At 42.7% G+C, this 17,570-nt stretch overlaps 1 protein-coding gene and 2 long non-coding RNA genes across 3 annotated transcripts; 1 reads left to right on the forward strand and 2 right to left on the reverse strand.

The window, feature by feature from the left end:
- Positions 1-2,701: 2,701 nt before the first annotated feature.
- LOC111840657 (uncharacterized) lies at positions 2,702-4,307 on the reverse strand. Its single transcript, XR_002837485.2, has 2 exons — positions 3,956-4,307; positions 2,702-3,664 (listed from the first exon to the last, which is right to left on the reverse strand). It is a non-coding gene; the product is annotated as an uncharacterized lncRNA (long non-coding RNA).
- Positions 4,308-5,563: 1,256 nt separating this feature from the next.
- Positions 5,564-6,262, reverse strand: LOC140578312 (uncharacterized). Its single transcript, XR_011982409.1, has 2 exons — positions 6,125-6,262; positions 5,564-5,729 (listed from the first exon to the last, which is right to left on the reverse strand). It is a non-coding gene; the product is annotated as an uncharacterized lncRNA (long non-coding RNA).
- A 5,396-nt stretch (positions 6,263-11,658) lies between these two features.
- LOC111858764 (nuclear receptor subfamily 0 group B member 1-like) lies at positions 11,659-14,383 on the forward strand. Its single transcript, XM_023840871.2, has 2 exons — positions 11,659-12,525; positions 12,797-14,383. The coding sequence occupies exons 1-2, from the start codon at positions 11,982-11,984 to the stop codon at positions 13,036-13,038; spliced, it is 786 nt and encodes a 261-aa protein (XP_023696639.1). The 5' UTR covers positions 11,659-11,981; the 3' UTR covers positions 13,039-14,383.
- The last annotated feature ends 3,187 nt before the right edge of the window (positions 14,384-17,570 follow it).

Genomic DNA, 17,570 nt, shown 5'->3' on the forward strand with positions numbered 1-17,570 from the left:
CCCCCGTTCAGTCGGCGAGAGCCTCAGGGCCCAGCGCCACTCCTTCACCCAGCCACCTACCAGGTGACCTTGCTCACAGAACCTATAGATGACGATCCCGAGTCTTGCTCTCCTGCAATTCTTGAAGTCCGGCCACCGAAACACCGGGTCCAGTGCTAATTAATAAGCCTGCACATTTTAACCCCCAATGTGACTGATGGCCAAACGATGCAGAAGCACAAACAGCCGGTTGGTGGTAAAGCACACCTGCGACGGACACCAAGGCCGCTGTCCATTTGACTTGTAAAAAATGTATCTTTTCACTTCTCCGTGACCACTACAAATATTTTACTGGCATTTCCCAGCAGTCAATAAAAACACGTCACGGCTTAAATTAGCATTTATTTCATATTTCTTTTCTTTCAAAGTCAGGAAGTACCAGGAACCATTACTGTGGGAATATAGTGTGTGTTTAGGGGGGCGGGAGGGTTTGGGGCTGATTTGTTCCCTACCAATGTTGAAACCAAACCTACGCCCTTGTTTGGGGGGTTGTGTGATGTAAAATATGTCGTTAAGGGCAATAACTGACAGGAGTCCATCGGATCCCATGGCCGTTTTTGTCAAGACAATGCTATAGATCCATAACTTAGTTCTTTTAAGTAAACATGACCCTAGACTCTCGACTTGCGAAGGCAATATATTCACACTGCATTTTATAAAAAGCTAATAAACAGGACATAAATTACAGTGATATTCCATTTAATTTTCCAATGAGTGCCCAGGTTCACCCATCGTCTCAAAAGCAACTTCACGGGACATAAATTGGCACGGGGAATTGACAGCACACACAGCAACAGGTGTTTCCTCCATCATTTTTATGGGACGGGCAGATTTCTCATTGTGCGTTGATGCTACACCTGCCGGAACACGTCCACTTAACAGGAAAGCATCCTCTGCTCTCTTCACAGTCTGCGTCACCATGTTGGGGGTGGGTGGGTGGGTGGGGGGGAATTAAGCACTTGTGCCTAATTTTGAAGGGTGCTCTCAACAGGCCATAAAGCAATGTAAGGTCACGTCATGACTCACCAGCTCGGCCTTCGCAAAAATCACCTCTGTGATCCGTCACTCGGGGCGCCTCTTAATTATGGAGTGTTGTGTGGCAAGGACAGGGCTTTGCTGGCTTTGTCGCGGTATTCTGAGACACCGCTACTCTGAGTTCACCTATTGTCCAAACGCTTCCAGGAGACACCCCTAAAAATGCAGTTGTTTTCAATGTGCTCTCAATGGGGTTACAAACATACAAACACAGACAATCAGGGCCTAAATGACCTAATTCACAGAGCAGGAAAGACGGGGCTTGCCACTGTGAAAGCAACACTGAGGTCTATTTAAGGAACACTGACAGAAGGGCCAAGCCACACAGAAAAGTAGTATGTATGATGTAATGTCAGGCTGTTGCTGTCCCTCTCATGACCAATCAGATACAGTTTTAGACTCAAGCAAGAAAAAAAAAACTTCTGAACAAGTAGGGTATATTACAATCAATCAGCAAGTGACCATGATTAAAATAACTGTGAAAATGCCACAAGTTAGTACATGTCGAATTTTGCCGAAACACACTTTCCCCGAGTTCTCAGATTTGTAGAAAATGACCAGGAAGTGTTCTGGCCACAGAGAAATGACCGGGCAGTGAAGAGAGGCATAATGGGAAAATGAAAGTTGGATGCAGGCACCAGTCTCTTTACTGGTTATTTTAGTTTTCCACAGAAATTAAATGGTGCTGCAGTGGAGAACGGTGAGGGTGTCGGTACCTGGGTCCTGTCAGCATTGTCCTGCCCCGATCGTCAGCTACTTCTGTGTGCCACGCCCCCTCATTAACCTCGTGTGGAATCCCTGTGTGATCAGCTGTTTCTTGTTGCTGTCATTAGTTCAATGTATTTAAGTCTGCGTTAGGTATGTTTTCCCCAGTCCGGTCATTAACGTCTGTTCTGTTTCTAGTGTATCGTGTTCTTTGTTTTACAATTAAACTCCTTTGTTTGCCCGACTTCCTGGCTCTGACTGCTGCTTCCTCGCTCCGTGCTCCAGCATAGTCGCAACAAGCATAACCTGGGGATTTATGACCATCCTCCCTCCCTTTTCTCCCCCCCCCCAGGACTAAGAGGAGCTGAGAAAGACTATGGCTCAGGATGTGGCCGACCTTCTGCTCAGGGTCAGCTGTGAAAGGGCCACTCTGTCATTCAAAATCACCACACGTCAGCAACAGTGAAAGTGGTGACCTCACGAACGTAACGGGAAAAAAATGATATACCATAAGGGGGTGGGAAGCATTTTAAGAAAATAGACGGATGGGTGATGGGTGGATCAATTTTTTTTGCAAAATCCATCCATCCTTCCTCCACACCCGCTAGTCTTAGGCAGGGTCATAGAGGTCTCGAGCCTATCCTGGAAGGTACAAGGATAAAGTAGGGAACAAAACAGGATGGGGTGACAATTTTGCAACTCCAATTCACCACAGCATGTTTTTGGACTGTAGGAGGAAGCCAAAGAACCCAAAGGAAACCTCACAATGGCATGGGGAGACCGTGAAAACTCACAGTATCGGGGCGGAGACTCAAGCCCTTGCATCTACACTCTAAACCCAAATTAGTTGACTTTACAAGAAAATCACGTGGAAACCCGTTGCCTTAACCCGTTCAAGTTATCCCTGATGAGAATGAGACGATTGTGAAGATTTTTTGTTGTTTTATCCAACTTAAAAACATGAGCAAATACCAAAACAACATCTTTCCTGCTTCGGCAAGCAAGGACAGTACAGGACTTTCATGCTCAATGAGGAGGATCCCAAAGTCAATGTGGTTGTCATCATCAAAATCCTTATTAAAATAAACATAAGAGCACAATGATGATATTTCACATAAAATAACCCATCAACAATGCAAAGTAATGTAGCACAGTCAGTGAGACAGGCAAGCGATGAAAGGTGTGGACTGGTTATCACAGAAACTAGATGGACCAGTGGATTGTCCTACTGATAAGTAGAACAGTATCTTACTCTTTTACTTGTATACAACTATGCTCACAGGGTTTATCAAAAAAAAAAAAAACTAATAATGGCAAAAATGAAAGATTTGGTCCCTTTAGATCAGGGTTCTTCAACTCTGGACCTCGATTCCAAATCCAGACCGTGTTTTTAGTTCCCCCAGGTAGTTGTTTAATAATTACTGATTCTGATTGGTCAGAGGCTTCACACTTGACTGACAGGTAAGGGAAGGCTGGGAAACCAGCAGTGCTCGGACCTCGAGGACTGTGAGTTGAATAACCCTGCTTTAGATAGCCCTTTAAAAAAGTAAGAGGTTACTTACAAAGCTGTCTGTCTGTTCTGTAGTCTTTTGAGGGCAAAACACTTTAGATAGGTATTACAATAAATGAATGGTCTATAAGAAAGCTGGACCAACCAAGCACAGTTTCTATGGAATATTGTGATTACATAAGCAGAACAAGTAATTCACATGAATAATGAGTATGGCCCAACCCTGATCTGTTGTGAAAGCTTTGTCAACAGCTGCCCAACGTTCCCTCTCTTGGATCCAAATATATCAATAAGACGAGGACTGTGCTGATCAAGACTTTCATAAAATTCCTGCTTGAGGTGCTTGCCCACAATCATGTTAAATTCAACGCACACCTGAAAAATAAAGAATGCAACAGTATTAGTGAGGATAGCGCTAATATGTGTGAATGCACCAAAGATACACCCCTCTTTAAATGTGCAAATATTAGTAATATTTAAAAATGTTCAACGCTTCTCCATTTGTTCCATGCACAAATAAACTAAAACTGACCCATATCCTGCCCGTCATACCTTCTCATATGTGTCAAAGAATAAATTAAGAGAAGACAAGTTGATATCCAAATAATGATAGATAAATAAGACAAACACTTAGCCTTTATCATTGTCTCGCTCTCTGAAACATACCTGATCTTCCTGTAAAAGAGCAGGCCCTCCTTCCACCATTTTCCTTATAGCCGGCTGAGACTCGATCCACCACATCATTTCTTCTCAGTACAAACGTCATGTCCATCTTCTGTTGCACAAGCGGTCCATTTGGTTTTTTCCTTTGCATTTCATTAACCAAGTAATAGATTAGTAATATTAATATTACCAAGTAATATTAACGTTACGTGGTCCGTGCTGCAGCAACAAATGGAGCTGCCACAACGTCGGAAAATACGTAATTAACACGAAATTTACTTTAGCGTTTAGTTAACCCGTTGTCACCGCACCGGTATTTCACGTGGTAAAATATTCCGAAAAACGCTCTACAAATACTGACCGTTTAACGTGAAGCCACAACTTTTCTTAACTGCCGTTTTCTCCCACAGGTGTTTTCGCGCGCTCGTGTCTCAGTTCGAGGTTCAAAGACGCCCCGCCCATCTAATCTTCTTCTTTAGTTTAATCCAACCCGGTGCATTATGGCCACCAACAGTTACGGGTGTGGAGCATTATTGGGGAGTAGACCCCTCCCATCTCAGACAAAAAAATAACATTGCATGTCATCTTGTGCCAGATTGTGTAATAATGTCAGTTTTTTAAAAAACATAACACATTAAGTAATGACCACTAGCAAGTTTAATTCAAAATAAAATCCAGGTTCACAGTATAGAGGAGTAAGGTGACCACCGCCTAAGGTGGATTTGCATCTAGGGGCACGGTCTGCACAGGGGCCACGGTCTGCACAGGGGCCACGCGGCAAGGCTGTGCTTCCTAGGAAAGCCTCTAAGTCACGACACTCTTCTTGGAGAAGTTGCTTCATGGGCACCAGCAATTTGGCTGCATCGTGAGCAAATTCCGGCTCGTAAAGTGGATTTATGTGGCGTGCAGGTGAGACTGGGAGAGTTTGTACTACATTGACACTTCAACTGTATACTAATCCTACGCATGTGCACACACATACACACACACACATCACAGACAGACACACATCACAGACACACACACGTGGAAACTCACACACACGTCACAGATACATAGACACAGGTACACAGACACACGTCACAGACACACACTCATCACACACACACACACACACACACACACACACACACACACAGACACAGGACATGCTTAACTGTTTGTTGGGACTTTCCATTTAATCTCATTTAAAGTTAAATAATGTCTCCCAACCTAAAAAAATCAGAATCAGAAGAGAACAAAAGAAAAGTTTTTGTACTGTTTATTTCTGAAAAAGAAAACACAGGCATAAGAGCACACAAACACACGTGCAAAAGCATTCATACACACAAAAATACTTTTCTATTGATTTCCTCTCCCATAGCTCTGGAAGTTGCAGACAGGATGACAGAAGCCCTTGAAAAGAGCAATATTCAATTTGTAACTCTCTGGAGGACCAAGGCCATGTCTCTTTATGGGGAGTGACAGAAGGATGAGGGAGAGGAATTGAGATGGTAACCATGGTAACCCAGTAACCACAGTAACCAAAGTACCACAGCAGCAGTCTGAATTGCAAAATGAGGTAATTTTAAGAAACATATCCCTGAGTACCAAACAATAGAGTAACAATAATTTTAGTTGCATTTCATCTTTATTGACAGTAACTCCATTTTTGAAAGTTAGCAATACGCCCCCGCTGAGGATTGAGACCTTTGTGTGGTGGGGTGGATTTGTACCTTAGTGATACACAGTCTTCTGGGGCTAGATCTACTGATAGGGCCTCTCCTGGTAAACAGGTCTGTAGTAGGAGCCAGACAATATACAATCCATCAAAATCCCCGGTGAAATGTACCTAGAATAGCATGTGGATCATGCCTGGAACTGGGTTATCAAGACTGACCCTTGGGGCCAGGCCTGAGGGTGGTGTTCACAGGCAGGAGCTGATGACCAGGCCACCCATGTAACTGGGTCAGGTTCAGGCCAAAATGCCTACATGGAGTCATTGTGTTGAATCATCAATGTCAAGATAAACGTGGGTTTGCTTGCAGAGTCATTTGGGCAGCAGACCTGGGAAGGTCCCAGATGGATCAGACCTTGGCTTTGAGAACATTGAATGTTTCTTCTCTGGTGAGGAAGGAACATGACCAAGTGTGGGAGATATGTTGGTCTAGGTTCCTCCACAGGGTTACTGACCTTGAAATAGAGCAGCTGCACCTTCAAGAAGAGCCAGTTGATGTAATTCGGGCATCTCTTAAGGATGATATTTGGATAGCTTGGATAAGAGATGTTCTAGGCAGAACCACAGGAAAGAGGCTCCTGGGAAGACCCAGAATATGCTGAAGGTCCAGGAACTGTCAACTCATTGGAGAATGTTCAGATCCCCCAGAATAAGCTGAAGCCTGCTCTGCTCCACACGCTGCCACCATGACCCGCACGAGCGTGGCAGTATGAGATGAGATTACTTGGCAAACTAGTGTGCAGAAAAAATCTGAGAGATGTAAGACAAAAATGGCAAGTTAAACATTATAATTGTTTTAAAACGTTTCATATCTGTCTGCTCTTTTTCAGAAGTATTACTCAAGGAGCTGCAAATTGCATTGTGTTGTACCTATTGTGCACAACGATAATAAAGGCATTCTATTCTATTCTATTCTATTCTATTCTATTCTATTCTATTCTATTATATTCTATTCTATATTCATCATCAGAAAATAAAAGGGCACCATAATTCAGTGAAAAGACTCACTGTCTGCTGCTACTAGAATTCATATTACAGCTCTGGAAAAAATTAAGAGATCACTCTATATATTTTTTTAGATCTGCATTTTTAAATCCTGGTTTAATCCTGGTAGCAGAAGGCTACACTGCGAGGCAGGCTGCTTCCAGACTCAAAGTTTCTAAGACAGCAGGACACAAGAACAAGACAGAGATGACCATCAACTTATCCAGCAGTGCCTCATGAATTGGAGTATGGCTTCAAATGCCCTTCAAAAGGAATGGGAAATATTAAATGGGGTAAAGTGCACTGCTGGGACAGTTCATATCAGGCTTCTAGAAGCAGGACTGAAGCTTCATAAAGCAAGGAAGAAACCCTTCATTAATGAGAAGCAAGGAAGGGCCAGAAGAGCCAGACTGGAGTTTGCGAAAAATGTATATTTTACGTAAGTGCATTCCCATAAACTTAGTAATAAGAGAAACTGAAAATGTTGCTGTGGTCGCTTAATTTTTTCCAGATCTGTATAAGTGGAAAATGAAGTGAACAATGAAAATATCCAAAAGCAGTACTTAAGGAATATAGACGAGGTTAAGGTATTTAAAACTACAGATTTACGATTGTGATTCTCTTCTCAAAAGACAAATCTAGGTTTGGGTTCTGAAAATCAACAAAGTTTTGCCTATGGCACACAGACAGAGTAGTTATTCTCCAGACTCATCTTCTTCAAGGACCATAAATCCTCAAGAACGATGAAAAGTACTTTGAATAGATCATTGCAGGCTTCCCGCTGTGTGTCTGCGTCTCAGCTTTAAGTGGCAGTCTGACCTTCTGCTTGGCTCTTGCTGCAGATGCTCTACCTACTTGCTGTCATTTCCCCTGGCAGTTGTGCCCAGACTTGCTGATTAACGGCAAAAAGACAAGAGGGACATATACAGTTTGCAGTTCCATGTGTCTTTTGCAACCTGGAAATCAAGAATTGAAAAATGGGCAAATAGATCATTTTTGCTTGCCTAATTACATACATTCTCGTGCTTGCTTGCTGTAAAAATACATCTAGCACTGGATATGTTTGTATCTGATATTTCTGTTTATTCACAATGCATTCCACACACATTTATATTGTTAACTGGAATGGCCCTGGAACAGCACCATATTGACAGAAACTGAACTGGATAGAAACTGGACTGAACTGGATTCAACTAAATGCCTGTGGTCACCAAACATGAATTTGGCTTCCCAGTCAGCACTGGGACTTCTGGAAGCCTCATCCTAGCAAATGATGCTGTGAACTGGGAACAGACTAGGCTTCAGACCAGTAGGGGTGCTGGGGTCCCAGTTATATAAATTCCTTTGACTCATTTTAGTCCAATGTCTGCAATCCCAATTAAGGAAGGCAAGAAAATAAGGCAGTTTTTCATTTGTGTGAATTATGCAGTACAATTAATTGCAGTACAACACAATTTGCAAACAGATACATTATACATTATACAGTAATGAGAGTCTTATCCCCAGTGACAATTTTGTAATAACTCCAGAATGTTTCCCTTGTCTATTTCATTTAAAAGTGCTGGCAGTGACTATATGAACTGTAAAATATTTAATCACTTAAATACTGATTGCATTTACCGAAGAGGATGAAAAGACTTTTAATTAGCTGCCATTAACATGCACAATAATTGTACACCCCTTCACCTTAAAAGAGTAATCCATTTAATAATGTATTTAATGCATATGGACATATACAATGGAGTTCAATTGGAGATGTCCAATGTAGATTTGCTGGTTACAAGTTTTAATCTTTGCCCCCCTAACCCTACCGTCAGTTGTGGGTAATGACCAACAGCATAAGGCTGCAAGTTGCTGAAAAGAATCCCATAACAAAGATTCTATCAGTGATTAATCTGATGGTGCTCCTTCAACACATTAAATATCTTAATAAAAAAATTTGATACGCTTGTATGGCCATATGATTTTACGCACCAGGAAGTGAGCACATTTTATATTATGCTAGAAAATCTTCTGAAATCGCTCACAGTCTGAAGGTATCGGTGGCCGTCTGAGGCCTAAGGATAAAACATCAGCTAAGTATGAAGTTCTGAAGACAGTGAAAAAACTGGCCACAGAACTGACTAATCTTGGTGCATGCTAGGCTGTGCACGTAAAGCCGTATAATCAGAGACAAAACAATATGCAGCTCAGCTCAGTACAGTTTTCTGTAACGTGAGAACACAGTATTAATTAAAGGGAAGCGTGATGTAAGCTGAGCTTTCTAAAATGTCCAGCGTTCTGCTACCTGAAGAAGCGTTCCATCCCTGAAGACACCTGAGGGCCACTCTGCTAATCCCACAAGCTTCATAACAGTATTGATGAACAAACATGTCCAAGGACTCAGTTTACTGACGCCGTGGGGAACTCAGACAGACACCAGACACTTCCTGAACCACCGGAACCGAGGATCCACTGTCTCAGATGGTCTTTCAATTAGTTTTCAACATGCATAATTTAACTACTGCTATTGAATTGAAACACGAGTTAAACCAAGTTTAAAAAGAAAAACAAACAAAGGAATTAAAGACGTATAAATAATGAAACAGCAAATACCTACTTTTAGAAACTGAACCTTCTGTGTTATAAAAAATAAAACCAGCACAAATAAATTCACTAACAATAAGGCAAACAGAGACATGGTTTTTGCACCGAGGGTGTTTCACAAAGACATTGCAGAAGAACTGTTTTTTTTTCGTTTCATTCTAATTTGTTTTGAAAATGAAAAACTATGCATCTGTCATTTCTTACCCTCCAGAAATGCCCATGGTGTTCTATAACGAAACACAGAAACCCTATGCTATCCTATTTAATGGCTTCCAATGTGAGATTCCGCAGCAAGCTCATGACATTTGATAGGATCACGCTCAACGTCATAATTCACCGGTCCATGCTTTCACCGTTAAATCACAGACAGAGACCATATCAAGGTTACAAGTCCGGCCCCAATTCATTGCTTGTCTTGCCAATTTTTTTTTTCTTTTTGGAAAAAAATATAAATTGTACATGGATAATTAAGCTATCAGTCCTTCATGCGCCTGGTTTTCCCTGGACAATGGTTGATGAACTGCTCTGTGACAGATTCAAGGCAAAGGTTAAGAACAGAATAAGAGCTGGATCAGATGTGTGCGAGGAAGAGCGAACAAATTAAAAATCCCACACAGAGAGAAGTTAGCAGATGTTTTGTGAGAATCATCAAATCGCAAGAGCCAAAAATATGACAAATATATTTGTTGATGTTGTCAGCTTGTGGGCAAAATTGGTTTTGTTCATTTTAAAAGTTGTGCTACTGCAGTTGTGGAGAATTGAAAAAGAAAGAAGAAAAAACAAAACAAAAACAAAGGCAGGCAGTAGAAGATTATGGGCCTTTGGGGGAAGGAGCCACATTGAGTTTGCTGTACTAGATCCTAATGCTGACTCAGATGTCAGCAGGAGTTTGTACAGAGGACCAGAGAAAGGCAAAACGCATGGATTACAACCAGATGTGCAGTCATCTGGGAAATCGGGCAAAAAAGCAAACCAAATAAGGGAAACAAAGCTATATTTAGCTTTAGAGTTGCATTTGTTCATGAAACATCAGGAAAATAATGCTCAAAGCGGCACAACTAATTTAGTACAAGGTCACCTGACCCTAGACATCATTCAAGCAATCCCGATGAATACAAGTCCACTAGTGCCTCATAAAATACAGACTCCAGTGAGGCTGCAATATAATGCAAATATAAATTCCTCTACTGAAGAGCTAAAACGTAAAATAAACAATCCATGACACCATTTAGGTCTAATCCGGACTAAGCTGTCAGCTCAAAACCCAAGTCTCTGAACTGCAGCCCCCTACTGGTGCACACAGTGTCCCCAAAGGGACTTGCGGATGGAACAGTGGATGTTCTGAGGAGTCCTTGGGGCTATCATAGCTAGTGAAGTCAGCAGAAGCTGCCCCTCAGGGGGAGGAAAGCCCCCCTTGTGCCTAAGGACCAATATCTCCCAAGGATTCACAAGAATGCTTCTGGGCATGGGAATGTCAGAATAATGAAGTGACAGATAAAGGCTTATTTTGCTAAGGACCATCGCAGACCATCAGTAAGACGTGGGACCATCCATATATTTCCTGAAACCGCTTAATCCCAACTGGGGTTGTGGGGGGGACTGGAGCCTATCCCCAGAACAATGGGCACAGGAGGGAACCAACCCTGGGCAGTCGCCAACATACTGCAGTGTGCAGACACACAACTACAGGACCAATTCAGACTCACCCATCAACCTACCCTGCACACTTTTGGACCGGGGGAAGAAACCGGAGCCCCCGGCAAAAAACCACGCAAACACGGGAAGAGCGTGCGAACTCCACACAGAAAGGAGCCGGGACCGAAGCCAGGACCTGCTCACTGCGAGGCAGTAACGCTAACCACTGCGCCACCATGCTACCGGGACGGAAGACCAGTAGAGGCATAAAGTAATACTTCATCACTGTACTTAAGTAGCTTTTTTTTTCCGAATTTATACTTTACTCAAGTATTTTATGTTGGTGCTGTTTGTACTTTCATTTCGCTACATTTATGAGCCAAATAATGACTTTTCACTATGATACGTCATGCAGGAGACCATCGTCACTCACCCAATTAAAGAAGTTTACCCAAGCAGCTGTAAAAAAGCAGCACCTCAATTATTTCTTTTACAAATGCTGAATCACTGTTGAATTCTGAAAATAGAAATAATAATAATAATAATAATAATTTAAATCACAAAAAATTATTTCGTTGTTGAAGACATTTATGTAAAGGTACAGATCTTGTTAAAATGTCAACGCTGATTTACAAGTAGCCCATTACTATTAAACGTTTTTTCAACGTCTTTTCAGCGTTGAACAACTGACTTTATATTAACCACCTTTCAACGTTGAGGGTCGGTCATGTGCTGACTGGACAGTGTTTTTTTTAAAGTAAATCTACTATTAATTCGTTTGTATCCATTATAAGATGTAGGTTCATACACAGAGTACACCAAATGCACTTAAGATGCACAAAGTAATCCCAATTCACACCATGGCGTTTCCCCATAAGGGGCGGTTAGGGGGCATATTATACTGCCCCGCTAGCCAGTGATAGGTTTATCCTTTATTTCCTTGCAGTTGGCTCCCTCTAGGCGATCTCAGGTAAACATTGTGGGAGGTGTCTGGGACTGTTAAAAACAAGTTCTGCAAAGGACTATATGCACATGTTTATGTGAGCAGTGAGAAGAATAACGGGGGCTGCAGGTCCACAGGACGGGACGGGGCCGATGTAGAGCATCATGTCTTGCTTTGACGGCTGCCACTGCTTCAGCCACAAAAGGGGCAGCAGTATCCTCTACAGCATTTTAAAAAACGGCACCCAGCCGGACCGGCAGTCACAACGAGCGGCGGCTCTCGTCCCGCAACAGGCTTGCGCTTGTGCCTCCAAAACGAAAGTGGCGCTTCGATATCCGCAAATAACGTGCAAAGCGGCGTCCGCGGTACTGGTCAAAACGCTGAGGTTTGTCAAGAATGTGCCTTGCTTTTGTGAGCTGCCAGCCGGCGATCAGGAGCTGCTCGTCCGGAACAGCTGGGCTCCCCTGCTGGTGCTGGGCATGGCTCAGGACAGAGTCGACTTCGAGACGACGGAGACGGCCGAGCCCAGCATGCTGCAAAGGATTCTGACCAGCGGGCAGGAGAAGCGGGAGCATCAGCGGAACACGAGCGACAGAGTGTCCCTAGCAGACATCCAGCGCATTAAGGCGTTTCTGAATAAATGCTGGGGACTGGATATCAGTACCAAGGAGTACGCCTATCTGAAGGGAGCCGTCCTCTTCAACCCAGGTTAGTTTGGCGCCTTGGACAGAAGTAGAATAGCTTCAGATGATTAAAGACGTGCCACAACTTCTGCTTTAGCTATATTATCAGGCGAGTCCTTAAAGTAATACACGTCATCCCGAAATGACAAAATCGGGCATATCAAAAACAGCATTAATAATAAATATTAATTATTGACAGTAACAGCAACAATAAAATAATGGATATAATTCGCTTATTAGCTGGTTAAAGATAGATGACATTTTCGCAATAACGATTTTGTGTTTTGCCACGTTAGATCTAGCGGGCCTCCAGTGTCCGCACTACATCTGCGGGCTGCAAAGCGAAGCGCACCGAGCGCTGGATGAGCACGTCGGCATGATCCATCGAGAGGACACGGCCAGGTGCGCGAAGCTCTCCGGCACCCTCTCAGTGCTGAGCTCCGTCCACGCCGACGTGGTCGCCGAGCTGTTTTTCAGACCCATCATTGGGACGGTCAGTATGGATGAGCTTTTGATCGACATGTTTTACGGGAAATAGACTAAAACGGACGGAGCGAAGTTATCCAACCGGACAGAAGCGACTTACTGGGAAGAAGTGACTTGTGGTGACATAGTTACTCGACTTCACAAATTGTTTACATTTTATTTTTGCACAGTAAAATATTCCCTGAACTGTACCGGTTGAAATTCCATGCGGGTTGCTTTGGAGCAGATACATATGGACTTTCACTAAGGACACCTGCGCAAAATAAAAACCAGCATTTAAACACCTGTGACTTTATTTTACTAGGCTAATACAATTTCAATAATAATGTCAGTCAAATTCATTTGAACTGCACCCGAAAATCTGAAGAGTCTATATTAATTTAGTATGTTAAAGAAAGAACTGCTAAGGAACCAAGACGTTCTGTAAAATAAAGCATGAATATACGTACCTCCATCTTCTAAGCGTTTTCCCTGGTCAGAATGGCAGAGTAAAGCATGAATGTGCCACCTAAATATTGTAAAAAGTCATACTGTGAAGACTTACTGTTGAAAAACAGTTTCTCCTGTCATTAAGAAATGGAATATGGAGTGGACTACACTCAGAAATAAGCGTAAAAAATTGTACCTTTGCTTGTAACTGAGACTGTACCTCTATCACCAAGGTAAAAACAGTAATGTACCCCTAATGGTACAATGTTCCTCAGAGTCCATTTCTGTACCTTAAAAGGTCCAATTACCTACAGCTAAGGGCACAATTGGCAGACCTTTGAGGGTACAGCCCCAGTGACAAGCAAAGGTACACATTTTTATCCTTTTTCTGAGAGCATATTATTGTGACATGTGGACATCCATTTTAAAGTTTAAGTACTGCAAGTTTTTTTTTTTTTTAATTATCCCAGATGTTATGTTGACGTTAAGATGCGAATGCAACAATTATCGTTTCATATTGAAAATAAAGTACATTGTTTTGTCTGCCAATAATACATTTAATGTTACCATTCTATAAATTTGTGTCTAGAATTTTCATGACATATGACAACTATTTTCATAGAATGAATGAAACATCCACTCTGTTTCACCTGTAAACAGCATTTGATTGAATCCAAGATCTTTGGACCCAGTCTCATAATAACGTTACTATAATATAAATTGTAAACAACAGCGTAGAACCCATAAATTAAGGTTTCTATCTATCCATCAATCCGTCCACCCATCTATCCATCCATTAAACACGTTAAAAACGTTTATCCTTGTCAGTGTCCTGGGGCTTAATCCCAGACTTAATCATGAAGATGCCTATTTCTGTTTAAAACTTGCTAAACTGGGAACTCAGCTGAAGTTAATGAAACTGAGTTGATATGCCATACAGTAATTATAATGGCAATATATCAAGTCAAGAGAAGCAATTACTTGTCAGAAGAATTCTGTCACTTCTGTGTACTTCTGCACAACTGACAAATAAAGCTGAGTGAGAAAAAAAAATAAAATTCTTTTTTTGCCCCACAGAGGGCAGTGTTTAGCTACATAGCAGACTGCTGGACACAAAGCTAAACGGCAAAGCTCCATAGGAAACTTAAAGATGGGAAATCTGTCACTCGCATTTTGACTTTTCTTGCATGAGTTAGTGGCGTGTGGTGGGAGTCTGGCTGTTGTAATCTGTGGAATCTCCATGACAATGTTCAGTTTCATTTAGATGGCAGGAAACGCAGATCCCCCTGCTCAGCCACTCATTACTGAAAGATTTGCTTTGACCTCCGTTGAAAGAGGTGGCAAGGGAACCAGTTCCAACCAGTTCCAACCCCAAAGATGGCCACCGTCAGTGACTGACAATGTACATCTGACAGGGAATCTGAAGGAGGAACAGAGAGCAAAGTAAATATTCTTCGCGCAGTGTGGTTAACTTCCACCTAGAGGGAAGACGGCCTTCCTGAAGATAAAGGCAAACCTCTGTAACCCGCTCCAGGCTGTTGGCAGAAGGACTACAGAGAGATTCCTCTCTCAGGTCTTACAGCCAGAACTCAGTGGATTCACACAGCATCAGGCTGTAACACACCGCTGCAGATAATAGCCGTCTTAAGAATTTCAGAGTTTTGTACTTATTTTTTGATATGAGGTCTCAAAGACCGCATGCTGCATGAAGCAGGAGCGATACAAGACCTGGCACATTACCTAGTAACTCCTAATGCTATGCGGAGTCCATCAATTTAGAGGCAAAAGGAACCACTACAAAACCTAGAGGAAACACTGCCTTTGATCTCCAGACCACCAAGTGATTGTCGTACTTGAACAGTTTTACATAAACCAGCAGGAGGTAATAAATTCTAACAATATTCAAACTGAGTGCATCTTCTCATAAAATAATGATGCTAGTGGCTAGACGCCCCCTGCTGTCAACACAGGGAATCTGCATGACATTAGCGACAATAAACCTCAATTTGTCTCTTTCTAAACAAGATGAGGTAAAAAAAATAAAAATAAGAATGTAGGAATGCATACAGGTGTAATATAAACTGCAATAAATTGTACTGATCCAACAAAGAGTTTGCAATATTATCATAAATGCTTTGTTTCATAAAACAAATATTGTTGCAATGAAAAGATGTTCCAGATGCTGGACATCCATCTGGGTCGCGGGGAAGCTGGAGCCAATCCCTCAGATGCTGGACATTTCACTGAAAAATATTTCATACAGTACCAGTCAAAAGTTTGGACACACCAAGCCGCCTACAAATGAGAATGATAGTGTCACATCACATGACCTGCCCACCTGACCTAAACACAGCAGAAATGGATTTGGAGGAGTTTGACCAGAAAGTGAAGGAAAAATGACCAATGAGAGCTCAGCACAAACATGGGAGCTCCTTCAGGACGGCTGGAAAAGCATCCCAGGAGGCCGCCTCATGGAACTGGCACGGAGGAGAAAATAGAGTCAGCCAGTCCCTGGAGCAATTGGGGTTAAGGGCCTTGCTCAAGGGCCCAATGGTGGCATCACTCTGCTGACCACGGGATTTGAACCAGCAACCTTCTGGGTCCCGACCCACAGAGCTGCCTTCCCCCACCAACAATTTCATTTGTTTAATCATAATTCCATGCACGTTATACTGACCCAACAATGTCATGTTTGCAGGAGTAGCACCACAGGTTTCCTCTCCACGACCAGCCGTCAGTGTGGATTAACGTTACTCTTCGGAACACATCAGTATGTTAGACACTTCTCATTGCTGCGGGAAGCATATATTGATCTCTGCTATGCTAATCAGACAGTATTTACTTCCAGGCATCAGCTCTCACAAGCCTTGTTAGCCTGTATTAAAGCATTTCTGCAAGCAGTTTTTAATTGTCACAAATTAGGCACAAACATTAAACAGCTTAAAGGCATATTTATCCATGAGCACGTCAAATGTAGCTCCTTTTGTCACAGAGGCTGACATCGTGTGTTTCTGGGAAACCATGATCGACACCAGTTTGTGGCTGAAAGAAGAGACACCTAAAGATTATCCATAACTGGAATGCGGGCTTTTGCATACAGACAGCTAATAATGGAAGCAAATACCAGTTTATTCCTAAAGCCCCAAGAGTTTACAATCCACTTACCATAATTAGATGAACATTAAATTTATCTGCTAATTAGCTAGACTCCTCCACGTTGACTTGTAATGGCTTAGCATTCTCCGCAGGGCCTCCTAGCTCACCTGGAAGCATGTTTGGTTATAGGGGCAGCGCCGTCGGTCATTAATGTATGAGAACAAGCTAATGTAGCAGGTGAAAGTGCATTAAGAAGTGGCCTGGTGACCACGGCCTGCATGTCTACAACAGCTGCTAAGATAGTAGCTTCTTGCTGTGTGAGTTTTAATCTGCAAAGGACTCTGCTGATACAGGGAGTCGTGACAAAGCGCTCGGCAAGGCAGACACCCCTCCGGAAACCAGGCCTGAATCCTGGCACGGTGCCACATCTGATATGCTACGTACAGCACCCCCCCCAGCCCCCCCCCCCACAATGGGGCCAATTGCTGGAAAGAGGGAGCACTGGGAGAAAAGGCTCTCCCCAGTTAATATGGCATCAACCAGTGCAGACTGGGGGAGGAGGTCAGGTGAGAAACAATGAGGACATGAGCAGAACACATAAGGCCAAGCAGATGAGAGGAACAGGAATTCTGTTTCGCAGGAAGTTTACAAACTGAGGACTTATAGTGGGCAAAAAAAAAGCACAGGAGCAAGACCCTGGAATAGGTTCTAGCTGAGACCTGGACAGACAGAGATAAATACTCGCATACGAGCGCACAGAATCAGTACCACCATTTCTGCTGATTTATTATTATTTTTTGACTGCTGCGTCATCTGACTAACCGCAATCTGCCCGCTTAACTTTACGGCTTTGCATGCCTCTGTTGGGGAAAAAAAACAAAAACGTATAAACAATTCTAAAGAAGTCTGTCAAACAAAGAGCAGATAAAACAAGCAAGCCATCTGGTCCTGCAAGTTTTACTATATCTGACGAAGACTTTGGGTGGGAGAGTTTCCGGAAGGATGGCCGTCAGCCAGATGTGAAGACTTTTAATTTCAGGTTTGTATACAATGAAGATT

The sequence above is a fragment of the Paramormyrops kingsleyae genome, chromosome 1 (genome assembly GCF_048594095.1).
Source record: "Paramormyrops kingsleyae isolate MSU_618 chromosome 1, PKINGS_0.4, whole genome shotgun sequence".
NCBI lineage: Eukaryota > Metazoa > Chordata > Actinopteri > Osteoglossiformes > Mormyridae > Paramormyrops > Paramormyrops kingsleyae.